Source organism: Astyanax mexicanus, chromosome 3, assembly GCF_023375975.1.
Source record: "Astyanax mexicanus isolate ESR-SI-001 chromosome 3, AstMex3_surface, whole genome shotgun sequence".
NCBI classification, from domain to species: domain Eukaryota; kingdom Metazoa; phylum Chordata; class Actinopteri; order Characiformes; family Acestrorhamphidae; genus Astyanax; species Astyanax mexicanus.
In genome coordinates this window covers 53,544,296-53,559,263 of record NC_064410.1, presented here as the reverse complement: position 1 = coordinate 53,559,263, position 14,968 = coordinate 53,544,296, and the positions used below count along the sequence as shown (strand labels likewise).

The 14,968-nt window shown below is 38.1% G+C and overlaps 3 protein-coding genes across 3 annotated transcripts; 1 reads left to right on the top strand and 2 right to left on the bottom strand.

Moving 5' to 3' along the window:
• Nucleotides 1–235: 235 nt before the first annotated feature.
• On the bottom strand, nucleotides 236–4,489 carry cdca8 (cell division cycle associated 8). Its single transcript, XM_007247876.4, has 11 exons — nucleotides 4,335–4,489; nucleotides 4,070–4,170; nucleotides 2,668–2,796; nucleotides 2,466–2,503; nucleotides 2,287–2,362; nucleotides 2,128–2,192; nucleotides 1,778–1,857; nucleotides 1,584–1,679; nucleotides 1,266–1,395; nucleotides 1,078–1,164; nucleotides 236–992 (listed from the first exon to the last, which is right to left on the bottom strand). Exons 2-11 carry the CDS (start codon nucleotides 4,161–4,163, stop codon nucleotides 957–959), a joined length of 831 nt encoding a protein of 276 aa, XP_007247938.2. The 5' UTR covers nucleotides 4,164–4,170; nucleotides 4,335–4,489; the 3' UTR covers nucleotides 236–956.
• A 568-nt stretch (nucleotides 4,490–5,057) lies between these two features.
• On the top strand, nucleotides 5,058–9,225 carry c19h1orf109 (c19h1orf109 homolog (H. sapiens)). The gene is made up of 4 exons (XM_007247875.4): nucleotides 5,058–5,605; nucleotides 6,425–6,604; nucleotides 7,477–7,595; nucleotides 7,703–9,225. The coding sequence occupies exons 1-4, from the start codon at nucleotides 5,337–5,339 to the stop codon at nucleotides 7,741–7,743; spliced, it is 609 nt and encodes a 202-aa protein (XP_007247937.1). The 5' UTR covers nucleotides 5,058–5,336; the 3' UTR covers nucleotides 7,744–9,225.
• Nucleotides 9,226–9,266: 41 nt separating this feature from the next.
• On the bottom strand, nucleotides 9,267–12,652 carry cldn35 (claudin 35). The gene has a single exon (XM_015605492.3). It carries the CDS (start codon nucleotides 11,783–11,785, stop codon nucleotides 11,099–11,101), a length of 687 nt encoding a protein of 228 aa, XP_015460978.2. The 5' UTR covers nucleotides 11,786–12,652; the 3' UTR covers nucleotides 9,267–11,098.
• Nucleotides 12,653–14,968: the final 2,316 nt, after the last annotated feature.

Sequence of the window (14,968 nt, the reverse complement as noted above, 5' to 3'; positions counted from 1 at the left end):
TCTGGTCAATTAATAATTAGCTGAAACATTCTGTTGTATATACTGTTAATGTACTCATAATGGTACATTTGTGTGACTAGTTTGCTATTTTAATGGAGCATTGCGAGACCTATGGTAATTAGAATCATTTTGTCAAGGACTGTAGAAACCATGGGTGCATAATAATGTAGAAAAAAAATGTTATTAAAAACTTTCTGGGGGTAAAAAAAAAAGAATATTAGCACAGGAAAAAATGTTAAAATTAGACACTGGATATGGAAAGACAATTCAAAGGAGAAAAATAAGATGGAGCGTTTCATTACTGAAACCTATGAGGGATGGGTGGAGCACTGACTTATGGTTTCGCTAGAGATGTTGCCCGTCTGTGTGTTTCTACAGTTTTTGGATTTGACTGATTGATGACTGCAGCTGCAGCACGCCTGCCCTCTACAGGACTTAAATACACAGGATACTAAAAGCACAGTCACTCTTTTTCACTAAAACTTAAACCCAGGCTAGAAAGGGAAAAGCACACAATACACAAATTGAAAACAGCTTTTTTTATATACACATTTCTATATGGTGAAAAGTTGCACTTCACTTACAAACAAAAAAGGTCCATTGTTGAGTATAATTTCCTAATATACATATCCAGTATTAATTCACCTCATGAGTAATAGTATAAAATGAATACAATTAAGAAGAAAAAAAATCTGAAATCTGTTGCAAATGAATTGTATTTACAAACATATTACAAGACACCACATGTGAAAACACTACATGCAAACGGAAATATGTACAAATGTAAAATGCCCATGAAAATTCCTGACAGAAAAAGGAGACAGTATTTAAAAGAAATGCAAAGATAAAAGGATAAAACTAGACAAAGCTACTTTATAAACAGGAATAAAAGTGTGACGATTTAGGGTGGTGTCTGATTTTTTAAAAGAAAGGAAATGAGAGCAGAAGCAGTCAGGTCACTTGGATCCTCCACAGAGGGTTGTGAGTCGGCTCTGTGCAAAAGAAAACAGAACAGTAAATCATGTGTTTTACAGTATTTAAGGAATAACAGGCTTCCACTTCACAACAAATAAATACCTGCAGCTGTCTGATACTGCGCACCGCCTTCTCATCCAACTGGCTCAGATCAATACAGTCCATCTCACTGGCCAGCAGCTGAATACACTGAGAAAAGAGGAAACAAAGAGAAGCTGCTGTTATTTTCTGACTAAAAAATAAAAAAGGACACTTGAATTTTTTAGCTTGAGACAGAAGAAGCAACAAACCTCTCCACTTCCCAGAGGGACATTAATGACAATGTCCTCACTGCTTCCAGCAATAGGAGATCCGTTAACAGAGATGCTGTACACCTTCTCTCTGTGACGGGGAACTCGCACTGCAGGAGTCTTGGGCAACCTAAAAGATAAGAGTACATCATACTTAAATTCACATAATTTACCCCCAGGAAACAAACACTGACATTCCATTAAAGAGTCAACCAGGCAACCATGTTTAACAGTAGCCAGTAGCTGATTAAACCTGGCTGCTCTATTAACAGTTTCTTTTAGTCTGAAATTTGGCCAAATTAAAAATTATGGAGTCACCTGGAATCAAAGCGAGGCGTGATGAGTGGTGTCGGACCGATTATGGAGGAATCCAGGAAACTTCTTGCTGGGGTGACCAAAGGCTTTCTACTAGATCTGCAATCAAATAATAATTTACCGGTAAATGAACATTTATATACAATAGTTAATGGTCACCTAAAATGAGCAAAATGTAGATAAGAAATAAAACTTACTTTCTAATAGTGTTGTTCTGTTTGCTGACTGAAAGAGCTTTGGCTTTCTTTGAAGTTGAAGGTGCCTTCTTTTGCCTTCCCTGTGATAAACATGACAAAATTAGGGCAATTGTAAGCCATAGAATAAGGATGGATAAAACTTAAAAAAAACAAACATTTAGCTCTTTAATCTTAATTAAAAAAATGCAAATAATGACAATGATAAAACGAAGAGGGGGGGGGGGGGGGGACCAAACATATCTGAATATGGCAAAACAGAATATTCGCACCTTCAAAATACAGGACCACAAAATTGTTGCAGACCTGATTTCTTTGTTTAGCTACATAATATCTTAACAGTTTAGACTGACCTTTTTTGTCGTAGACTTGGGTACTAAGTTCTCTTCATTTTCTGAGCCTGAGCTGATCTTAGCAGCTATCAATAAACACAGAAGACATGATTAACATCACCATCACAGAAATAACTAAGAATAATATCAAAAACAAGATCAAAAGAAAGCAGTAGTTACCTTTTTTGGCAGACTTTGGAGGAACAGCATGATCATGAGCTATGGTCATCTCTACTTGTGCAGCCACCTCCTTTTGCTGCAAGCAGAAACAACAGATGAAAAATAGAACATGTACATCTCACACATAAAACCTTAAAACAGTCATTCCGAGATGATCAACAGTGGAAATGAGGACTTGCCTTGGACTCATCGACAGGTGCTTCTGGCTTTTCAGAATCTATGTAAAAGAATAAAACATAAGATTCAGAATGTCCTATAACAGTATCCCTTGCCTGTTAAAACACAAACTCTTAACACCTGGTAGATAAACAAAGAACACAATGTGATAAAACATGAATGGAATTATGTAGCTAAAATGGACGGAAGTGTGTATGTACATACCACAGTACTGAATCCAGTTCATCCGTCGCACTGACATAGGCAGCTTGATCAGAGCCATGTTGTACAGGTTGTCTGCATCCTTTAACAGATTGTTGGTCTTGTCCTTCATCCTCTCCACTATGGTGCGCACTGTGTACAAAAATCAATAACATTTGATGTTAAAATGTTACTGAAGCTGAACAGTCCCCTACTAAAACCCGAGATGAGAAACTACGACGAAATCTAACTACTTCCTGACACAAACAAGAGACTAATCTGGTGAAAGGTGAGCTTAGTTTTTGGGGCTAAACTGGATGTAGTAAAAAACATGAAGAGGCAGATACTGGCAAAAATGTCTGTCTGTGTAATGTTTTATAAAGTTGGTGGAAGGGCTTCTCTATGATCAGAGTCATACATTCAGCAACAGACTCCTCCTGTCCTGCTGTAGGTAATTTCTTCTTGCAGCCATGAGATTATACAGCACTGTAAATCTGTTTTTACCAATGATATTGCATTATCTGCACTGGACACTTTCCTTTTAATTATTTTGCCCAGAATTTTTAAATTCACAGCTACCATGCATGCATCATAGTAAGTACTCCAACTATATACTAACTACTCTGTGAAATATCAATACTTTAACACTACTACTTATTAATTATCTTCCAATGTATCCATCCAATCGTCCGTCCGTATCATTAAGGTCACACTGCCATTTGTTTGTCTAGCCAAAAAAACCCTGATCCTTTTCGTTTATAAATAATTGGTTATTCAGTTAAACATATCATACAGCAGACAAAAAAGTGAAATTAGGTTTAGAGGATTTACAGAAAGTGTGCAATAATTATTTAAACAAAATTAGGCATGTGCATAAAAAACATTTAACCAATAAATCTACATTGTATTTTGCACGAGTGTATGTAACTACTACTTATTTGTCAATCTATTCAATTTGTCGGTCCTGCTACAAATATACATACAGCTATACACACAAAAAAACACATTCTGCACTATATACATAAAAATATATATAAAATAAATTTATAGAAAAACATAAAACATGTCTGTGTGAATTGAGTAAAGGACCCAAAATAAAAATTACTTAATAGCTGTGATAAAAGCTGTGGAGCTGTGGTCTCCATCAAAATTAAATTTCCATTATTGTCATTTTCCTGTTAAAGGCAGTTCATTATACCAAAACACTAGCTAGAATTATAATACAGTATAGGTTTAACATTGGAATAATACAAAAATAATAAACAAAAGCTTAAAGCTCACATTTTAACCATATTTTAAACATTTTACCTGTTGGGATCCTCCCAGCTGGCATTTTAACTGTAGTTAGTCTTTTTTAATGCAAGCTAACTGCGTAAGCAGCCTTAAAGTTAACAATAGTCAATGGTTTTAGTGTAAACAATCTTACCTTCATCATCGAAGTCCAGAAGAAACGCTTCTAATTTCGGCATTTTTATATTCTTCTTGGTTTTAGCGTTGGTTGTTCGTTTTCTCGGAGCCATTGTGTTTCTGTAAGAAAGAAAGACGCAATGCTGAGGCTGACTAGCTAACTACTGTAGACCTGTAACATAACACTAGGCCAGATAATTACACGCTAAATGTTTAATTTTATGCACACTTAAACGTGTAAACATTGTGTTAACAACACTTCTAAGACAATATTCTTTACCTACCTGTTCTGAATTCTTTATATTCCTTTATATTTCCTTTTATTTTTGTATATTTTTCTGCTCCTTTCGCTGCTTTTCGACGCTCCCTAAACTGGTGGCGGTTGGAAGCAACACTTTTCAAATTCATTCGCGGAGCAGCAGCTCAACCAATGACCGGGCAGCTTCTGTATGCGTCTATTACGCCGGCGTCACGGACCAATCAGCTACTGTTTAAGGAACAATACAAAAAACGACCAATCGCTGAAGAGCTTAGTGGAAAGCATGTGTCATGTGTTTTGTAGCTTAGTCCGAAAAGATTTTCTGTCAAAATAAGAGCCCCCTTAAATGGAATAAAAAAATTGTAAAAGAAATACTATGAACTAGTTTAATAATATATAGAGTATAAAACTAATTAAAAGCTTTTTGAAACATATAAACGCATACATAATGTAGATAATAAAATAAAAAGTAAGAAATTGTACTAAAACAAGTATTATGTTACACAGTTTTGCGGAGATATAACTCTAATAATAAAAAAGAGACATTATAAAGAACAGTATGTTTCTTACTTTTTCTTTGATTATCTACATTATTTTATGCGTTTCTAAGTTTTAAAAAACGTTTAATTAGTTTTAAACGTTATATATTGTCAACCTAGTTCATAGTATTTAATTTACAGACTTAAAACAGAATTTTATTACATTTTGGGGGAACTTTTATTATGACAGAAAATCGTTTTGCACTCTGACTTGCATCAAAATGCTGGTGCTGGGTTTGTTAATAACTAAGCTAGCTAGCACGTGTTGGGTATTAGATGGTAAACATTCTTTAGAAGACTATAGAAAACATATAACTGGGTATGTTTATGTTTGTCAGATATGTGAGCAGGGATTGAGCGTTTAAATATATACATTGAGCATTTATATTTCATACTGAGGGTTGATATGTTGGTCAGATTAGCAGTATTGGAGCTAGCTGCACTCAGACAGGCGGTAATTTAGTAGTCTATAGTTAGTTAGATTAACTATGTCTCAGCCTGCACTGCTGCTCTTACAGCAGGAGCTAAGGAAATGCTTCCAGAGTGTTCAGGTGAACAAGGAGGTTTGGAGATCTGCTCTGGTCGAGTGTTCACCTCTGATCAGCTCTCTGGGGAACCTGGCCGAGCAGCTGAGGGCGCTGAAGAGTGTAGATCTAGCCAGCACTCCGCTCTGTCACTTTCCAGATCTACAACCACGTCTCCAGCACAAGCTGGCACAGGCAGTAGACACTGTCTTAGGGAAATTAAGTGAAAAAATGTAAGTTCATGCATATATACACTTTAACTTGTTGCTGTACATACAGTAACAGTCACACCTCTTTTCATTCAATGTGTTTTCTTTCTTTTTATGATTTTTTTACATTGTACATTTAATATTAAAGACTATATTAAAGCTGTACAGTAGATATGGCCCTAAAATAATATCACAATATTTCATGGTATTTCCATGATAACGGTACTCTTAAAGATATTACAAAATACTGCAACAAAATGAAAATTAAACTTTATCATTGCATTATTGCACAATATGATATTGACTTATTTTTACCTGCATTTCTAAAGCAGGGTAATGAAAAGGAACAGTCCTTTTCATTTGGCATAAGGAAAACAAACAAATATAAAACAAGTTAAATAAAAATTAACACACAAGATAAAAGGTAATGCAGACAAATATGTGTTCAAAAACAGTTTTTTCAGTTTTTTTCTGTAAAATAAACCTTTAGCTGTTATTTAACAAACCAATCACATTTGGAAGGCCAGAACTACATTTAAAAGTTCAACTTTGAATGTATGTCTGAAACCTACACCGATTTCTTGCACTGCAGGTTCTTGGTGAATTAAGTCTTCTGATTCTACAGATACATGCTATCAAGTATTTTATTCATAATTTCAAAATGTTATGTATGCTTTATACCTCTCTAGCTCATGTCTAGCAATTGGCGAATGCAGTGTATGTATATGAAATCCTGTACTTAAAGGAAGTGAGGAAAGTTTTTCCTGTTTTGGGTTATTAAGATTTAAACAGCGATGTTATGAATTTTCTCATCCATGAGTGTTTTGTTTTATTGCTCTGCAGAGAAACACTTCAAGGAGTTCGGGATTCCACAAGTAAGCAGGTGTTTGCAGTTTTCCAGCTGTATGAGCAGAATGCAGACTCCCTGGATCTGCACACTTGTGTTGCCAGATCTGCCACTTCTCCATCTATTGCTGATATGTTGGAATGGCTCCAGGATGCAGAGTGCTACTACCGTGTTCAGTATCCTAGACGTGCTAAGATTCATCAGTGGCATTTAGAAATTAACCTGACATTTTTCTTTTTATTTTATTGCTATCACCGGTCATGTTGATATCATAACATTTAAAACATTGAATTTTAGTTTTGTTTTACTATAATTGTTAATAGAAATGTAATAGCTTTCCCCTTGCCTTATCACATTTCAGATTATGATTTTATGTTAACCAGTTTGAAACAGCTAATTTGGTCTTTTCTCTGGTGCCAAATGTTACACGATAGTTCAGTCATCACAATAAAAATGGCTTTTTTAGTTGCCAAAACAACAATGCTGGGCTGTAACATACAGCTGTTTTATTAGCAAATAAATTATACTTGTTTAGACTTTGTATTAATTCTTGATAAGAGTCAGCATCGGGTGTTTGATTCTAGTCACAAACCTCACAACTCTGCAACAAAAAATGTAAGTAAACATGTGAATATTCTGACAAATCATGCCTTTTAATGCAACCGAAATTGTAGAAATGTATTAGGATGAGCAGCATCTGAGTCTCAAAGTCATTATAATTGTTAATGATATGGCGCTCTTGAACAATAGGGCTGGTCGGATTCTTTAGATTAGTCTAGTATTTCAAAATGATTTTACATTTTCCCTTGATTTTAGTTGTTTTTGTGAGCCCTTCAAACGAAAAACCATATGTCAATCAGTTATTTTTTTCTTTTTCATTTGGAACTGTTTTTACAATAAAAATACTTAATATTCAGATGTAAGTCACAAAGGCAGTTAAAATAAAATAACTTAGTATAGTAAAGAAAATAAATGATTTATTTTAACTTAATAGATTAGTGTGAAAAGTAGAAGTATGTTATATTATTCTCCTCAGTTACATCCTCAGATACATACAGAGGAAGAACCTGTTGTGGACCTTAAAGCCTGATGACCTCACACTGATGGAAGCAGCACCAAAGAGATGGGCATCTTTAGATTCTCCTGATAAAGAAGAAAGAATATCAGGTAAAATAGTTCTGCCACCAACAGATACTGAAGCATTCTGCTGTTTTCCCATTCTGCTCTTCATTATATAAGTTATGTAATGTATTTATTCTGTGTTCTTGTTTTAGATGCACTTTTTCAAGTGTCCTTCTTCATGGAGTCGGAGTGAACAGTGTTACTGAGCCGTGTGCTGGCTAACCACTTTCTGCCCAGCTTACGTCACTCAGTTACGAGCACCTGGCTGGAAAAGAAGTGTCACACTTTGCTGTAATTACCAGACAGAGCCTTAGTAACATGAGTTTCAGAGATGTGTCTGGTAATGTCTGACTCTCATCTTTGTGTGCTACAAACTTGTGAGCTTGTGATTTGAGTTTTCAAGAACTTTAGTGCTAATACTTCATTCCATTTAAACTCAGATCTCGGGATTTCCGAGTAGGAAATTTCAACTGGAATGCCTCAACAAGACTGATATCCCTCTTAAAAAGTCAGGAGAGTCGTACAAACTGCAAGTTCAGAATTCAAGATGGCTGCAGTGCACATCAACAACAGGAGAAGCAGCAGTTTTATACAGTTTTTTTAATCACTTATTTATTTGTGCCTTATTTAAGTCAGTTCAAAGCAAAATTCTTTCTAATCACTTTTGACGACTGGTCTCCCTAACAATGCCTAGGACAATGTTATAAGTGATACCTGGCTCATATTTCTCAATGATTTCCCATAAAACACTGGTAAGTAATTGTCAAACCAAAGATAAGTCTAAAATGTTTTGAAATAATGTACACTGATCTGACTGTTAACCTCTCCCGATGATCCCAGTCTTGATGTCTTGAGGTGTGAATGCTGCAGATCTTTCTGGGCTACAGAAGCATTTGATGGTAAAAAAAACTGCTTAAATAAAGGTCTCTTTCCATCATTTTTTCATTCATTTCTCATTAAAATCTCTAGTTGTGGTCTCTAGTATGAATAAATGCCATGTGAGCATGGTGCTCTGGTGATCCGGTACAACGCTGCTTAATTCCCGTGGAGGAGTTGGGGGAGAAATTATAGGATTTTGGCTCTTGCTCATGAATATTTATACATGCAAACATATCGCCTCTGATTGGCTAACAGCACTGCCACACCAACAAGATGGACAACATTTTAAATTAAAGCAATTTTACACTAATAACAGTCTTTGCAATGTCATATGTTACTTTACATGTGTAATGCCCTGCTAAGTGCAGTTCAGCCACTGACCTAGTCTTAAAAGTGCAAAATCCAGCGGAGATCCTATGTAAACCTATAGTTACACATAGAGGTGGGTAGTCCAGGTCCAGAAAGTAAAAATCTAAAACAAAATCCTTCAATCTACTTTCCGGAATTAAATAAATACCCTGGATAAATGTTACAATATCTTGTACATTGACACCCTTTTCATCAACCAGCTGTGCCTGCACTAACACTAATGTTTTGTATGTACTGCACCTTTTGTATGTGTTGCATTAATTTAGAAATTTGCAGCAGATGCAGGATATTAACACTGAGCAAGTACAAACACACAGTTAACAGCAAGTACATCTGTACCCTAAGAATGTCATTAAAGCACTTTAGAGGTTGATGGACTTGATAATGGACTTTTTATGGATTTTAATAAACAAAGATTGCTTCATAATTGTTGGAGTGGGCATCAGTGATGTAAAGGATTCCACTGTCTTTCATTCACATCATGTCTGTTTATTATCACACTTTTCTAAACCTGTCATATTTTCCATAAATAAATATAAAACCACATCACTCACAGCAAGCAAAATTACACAATTACAAATCAGGAACCATGAGGAAACTGAGTATATATTATAGTGTACACTGATCAGCCATAACAATAAAATCACATCTCTGTTATTGGGAAACTTTAAGCCATCGAAATATGGACTCGACAAGACCTCTGACAGTGTCCTGTTACGTTGTGGAAAGACATTAGCAGCAGATTCTTTAACTCCTGGAACTTGTAAGGTGGGGTTTCCATTAACTTTATCACCAAACTTTATCAGTTGTCCATTTTCCTGTCTCTGGTTCACTTGTCCCTGCCTGAGCTATGTTTGGTTAGTGTCCACTTCACTTCTTCAACCACCAAGTCATCATAGTTGGACAGTTTCAAAGTTTATCAATTTTCAAGAGCTGAAAGTTCATCTGCTGCTTTAGATGTATATCCCACCCCATTGTCCCCATTGTTCACTTCATTTTAGTGGTTTTAATGTTATGGCTGATTAATGTAGGCACTATTCACAGCCGTACTGGATGGTCATCTGTGTCCAGTTAAAGTGATACAGTGATATCAACATAATATCTAAATATGGATAGTGCAGTTTTAAATGAATACCCTCAATTATATTTACAGAAACTAAAAATAATAGATAATGAAAGGATAGAAATTAAATAGCTCACTGCAGTTTCATTGTACATACAAGTCACTCACTCTCATTGTCTTTTTAATTTCAAAATCTAATCATTTATATTTTACATATACTACTGCTCAAAAGGTGTGAAAATGTTTCAGAAAGTTTAAAAAACTGTAAAATGATTAAGAAAGCTGTTTACTATCAAGAATACATTGTCATAAAAATATTGTTTAAAAGCCCTTGTTTTTTTTTTTAAACTGGTGATGAAAGCTCTAGGCACATTGTTTGAAAAAATACACTGATGTGCCAAATGACATGGGATAGGAGCAATTATTGTGTCCCATGACTTTTGCCATGCACCATGGAAGCTGAAAAACACTGCACCCACACGCAATATGCCTCCTTCTTTGAATGTGGATGTGATTTGTGCCAGCCTCTTGTCTGTTTGCATGGACAATTCTAGCCAGTCACAAGTGGTCACGATCATTACCACCCACTGGGCTGTCCAGAGTGGGAGGTAATGCTTTCAATGACAAATTATTTTACAGATACAGATGAAACTGTGAATCAAAGGATGTTAATTACCTGCACAACTGGAAAATGGAATGTCCCATTCACCTAGCACCCGCTATCACCCACGATCAGGCACAAGATAACACCTCACAGCTTATACAGATGTTGGCGTTCCTAAGCTGTCTCTTGAGGTATTGATTAATATTCAATTTGCATATTGCCATTCCATGACTTTTGGCATGTCAGTGTATAATAAAATAGACAAAAGTATACAGTATATAAATAAACAGAAAAATATATATTATAATCGATTCCACACTGTCAAACGGTAGTGTAACGGTAGTGGTCAACGTTCCTGGATCTGGAGTTTTCCTGCCCTGCATATTTTGGTGTTTTCCTTACTCCAGCACAGCTGATACAACAACGGCTCAGCTCTGTAACAAACCCTTTCCGGGTTGAAGTGGATGTGCTTGAGCAGGGAAAACACCAAAATGTGCAGGGCAGGGGGTACCCCAGGTGCAGGGCTAGGAACCACTGCTGTAACCAGATCAGCTCTTGTCCATGAAGAGCTTTTCTCATGATGCGCTCTTGTACTTGATGTGTCATGGAGGCATCTTCAGGTCCTAAAGTTCCTTAGACATACTCCTTTAGAGGCAGACTGTTGGTGGTAATGGGTTTGGGAGGTTCCATGTCGGCAGGCCTGGTGTTGGCGAAGCTGCGGCCTATATAGCCTCGTCTGTAGGCTGCTTTTTCCATGTGTGGACAGGTGCTACTGAGCACCACACCGCTGATCATGAGGATGACTGCGGCCGCCCAGCCTAGGTAGATAGCCTGGCCCAGCTCACGCTTGTTCTGGATGGGGACATTTGGGTTATAAAAGTCCTGCACCACCGTGTTAGCCGTCCATGACACCGGGATGAGCACGCAGAGGCCTGTGAGGATGAAGAGCACCCCGCCGGACAACGCTATGCCAGCCTTGGCATGGCGATCGTCCCCGGCGCAGGTTGTACACTTCATGCCACAACAGGACACTGTGCAGGACAGCCAGCCCAGGAAAATGGCCACGCACATGAGCGCCCGCGCCGCCTGGATGTCTGGCGGCAGGGCCAGCAAGGAGTCGTAAGTCTTGCACTGCATGTGACCCGTGGTCTGGTAGATGCAATTCATCCAGATTCCCTGCCATACGATTTCCGACGTCAGGATGTTGGGGCCTATGAAGGCTGTGACCTTCCACTGGGGCAGTGCCGTCACTGCGATAGCCATCACCCAACCTGTCACGGCACAGGTGAAGCTTATCAGCTGCATCCCTGTGTTCACCATCCCGCCGCCCTCTCTGTACCACGCCTCCCCGGGCCACAATCGGGACGACACCTTTCCTCCTGCTGCTGGTCCGGCTAGGAACTACTAAGGGCTACTAATGCCCTGATTAGATCCTTTCTCCAGTGGGTCCAGTAGCCTTCACTCAGCTTGCTCAATTTTCTGCACTTTCTCAACTTCAAGAAAAGAAAAAGAGCCTGCTAGTTCAGACTTTGCTCTTAAGATGTTGTTTCTTCCTCTGCCTGTAAAGAAAGATCTAGACTTGTCACAAGGACATGTGTGCGTATTACTCTCCTGGTTTGGTGTTGCCTTACTTAGATGGGTCAGGTAGATACAATCCGATACCTTCCGTCAGAAATGCAACCGAAGCTGGATATCAGCCAAGTAAGGTTGTTGAGAACAGTTTCTTGACCAATTTTGTATTCAAGTAAGCAATCAATAGAAAAAACTGGCCTTTTTTAATCCAAAAGAAATCAGCCCCAGAATAATCCACAGCTTCATTTAGGACAAAAAGTAAACCGCAGTCAGTGGGTGGAGAAGTAAGAGGGGCGAGATCTTTCAGAAGTGGAGAAGTGGACCTCTCTGCAGTTACCAGAGTCGTAGAGAAGGATTCTTGTGTGCTGAAGAGTCGCGACAAGAAAAGCCAGAACACACAGATGGGGCACCGAGCCACGGGCCACTTCAGGGCAGACAAAGAAGAGAGGCTGTTCTTCTGTTCAACCAAAAGCTATTGGCTGCTGTTCTGCCAGAATTGCCAGAATAGTCAGAATTGCGACTGTCTACTGAACGACCCGGCCAACCTTCAGGGTGTCAGTCGCTGCCATCTCAAGCAAATACTAGAAATGACTGGCCAGCCCCAGTCTGATCCTGGTAAGAGGAGTAAATGAATGGAGAATTAGGGTGAGGGAGAGACAAAGAGACAAAGAGAGAAAAAGAGAGAGAGAGAGAGAGAGAGAGAGGGGGAGGGAGGGAGGGAGTAAACAAGAGAGAGAGAGCACGGTCTGTAGGTGGATCAATTAGCACAAAGACAGTCTAGGGGCCCTCAGCAGTAGAGCTTAAATAGAAGTGTCTTTTGAAAAAAATGGCTTGTTTTTTGAGACAGGATTATGAAAGGCAGAAATTGCCACAGGATGTGAGGGACAGAGAGGTGACCTTCATTTATTGAGCAGAGAAATACATCAGAACAGCTTCCGGTTGAAAATAAAGATACTTGGTTAACAGGCCACACAAGTGTAGATAATATATGACCCCTTTTTACTGTAGTAAAATTTGTTATCTACATGTTGGAAAGGTTAAAGGATTTTGAAAACCTTAAAAATGACAATTGGAGAAGCCGTCCCTAAAATCTAATAAAACAATAACATTTTAGAAAAGCACCAAGTTTCTTTTGTTGTCATCCTGGTTTCTCCTTAGATAAGACCCAGCAGAATTGCTTGAGTTTTTAAACACCTTAGTGTAGTATGAGAATATTTCAGATCAGAGCTTCTGTCTCTGACTTTTTGACTAAGAGTGGAGGAGAGTGAGTAAACACTTGTTTAAAAACTCCAGCAGCACTGCTGTGTCTGATCCACTCTTACCAGCACAACACACACTAACACCTCATACACCACCACTATAGCAGTGCAGTCACTCACTGTAGTACTGAGAATAGTGAACCACCACCCAAATAATATCTGCTAATAGTAGCTGCTCTGTGTCCTGACCATTGAAAAACAGGGTAAAAGGAGGATAATAATAAAGTATACAGAGAAACAGATACAGAACTATAATTCCACTCTGTAATTATAGAACAACGTGTCCTATGGCTACTGGGTGTAAAAACAAGGGGATAGTCATATTGTTATACTGTTTAATCTGAGATTTATGGTTATATACTTCAATATCTAAATATTTTTGCTACAATTTCGAAAACTTTCTAATAACATTACTTCCTAAATTATAAAACGTTTTTAAGTGAAAGACCTCGATATTTGGGTATGTAATTCCAGGGAGAAAATTAACAAAAGGCTTGGATTGCATCTGTCCAAAGATTTTCATTTTTATGTAAACGAGATGAGCACTGGCCTCCTCTTTTGTTGCCCTCCTGCCTCTCAGTTTTCGAACAGCAAATATCAGTGTCTCAGTCAATGAATTAAATATCATGGTTAGAAGATCCCCGGTTCAAGTTTCCTTTCTCGTATGGACCGCTCTCCCTGGCAACAGTGGCCATGACAACAGACCAGGACACAGGAAACGAGAAGAGGAGGGCCAGGTGCAGGCGTGGGGAACACAAAAGATGGGGTGGAGAGCAGGATGATGATCCACAAGTGTGGGGGATTGGGGCTCAAGCACACTTTCTTTGAGTACCAACACAAGAAAACACTGCAAAATACTCATCACCTGTAGGAAGCCTATGGTCTATCATCACAACCCAAAAATACATACATTGAAAAAATTAATACAAAAATATATTTTGCCTCACATTCTCTTGTAGGAAACACTGTTCTCTATATATTTGCTTTAAGAAACTATAGATTTCTTCAAAATAAACCATGACCATTTTAAATAAATCAGACTTTGTACAGTAGATTTGCTCTTTTTGACTGAGCCACTTCCACACCTTGCCTTTATTGCCATCTAGTGGCACATCTAACATGACCTTCAGCTGATCACTCTTTGTTTGACTTGAGATTTATGATTAGGGACACAAAACCAGACAACAAAGGAGCACTAAATCAGTGTTTCCTAACCCTACCCTACTCCCAACATGCCAGATTCACCCAATCAGCTAATTAACAAGCACTTTCTGATTTAAAGGTCGTCCGTTAGAGCAGGAAACCACTAACGTGAGTCTTCTGAGGCCAGGGTTTGAGCCTACTGCCACAAATTAACTAATGAAAGCATATACCACACCAGTTAGCACTGTACAAATCTGATTTTTGTTCGCTTAAATGTGACAAATATATATATTTTTCTAGAATATGTGGACATGTCAAATTTGAATCACTTTCATATGCTGTCAAAGATCGGATACACATCAGCCACCACCAATTTCAAGCAGAGTTTTGGTTCTCCTTAAGAATCAGACTCCCCTTCTTGTGCACTCGCTTCATGCAGCAATATGGGCAAACAGTTTACACATGCTGTTGTCCTTCAAAACAAACAGGGGGGTTGATTCTGTCAGGGAGTCAAACTTCAGCACAACAC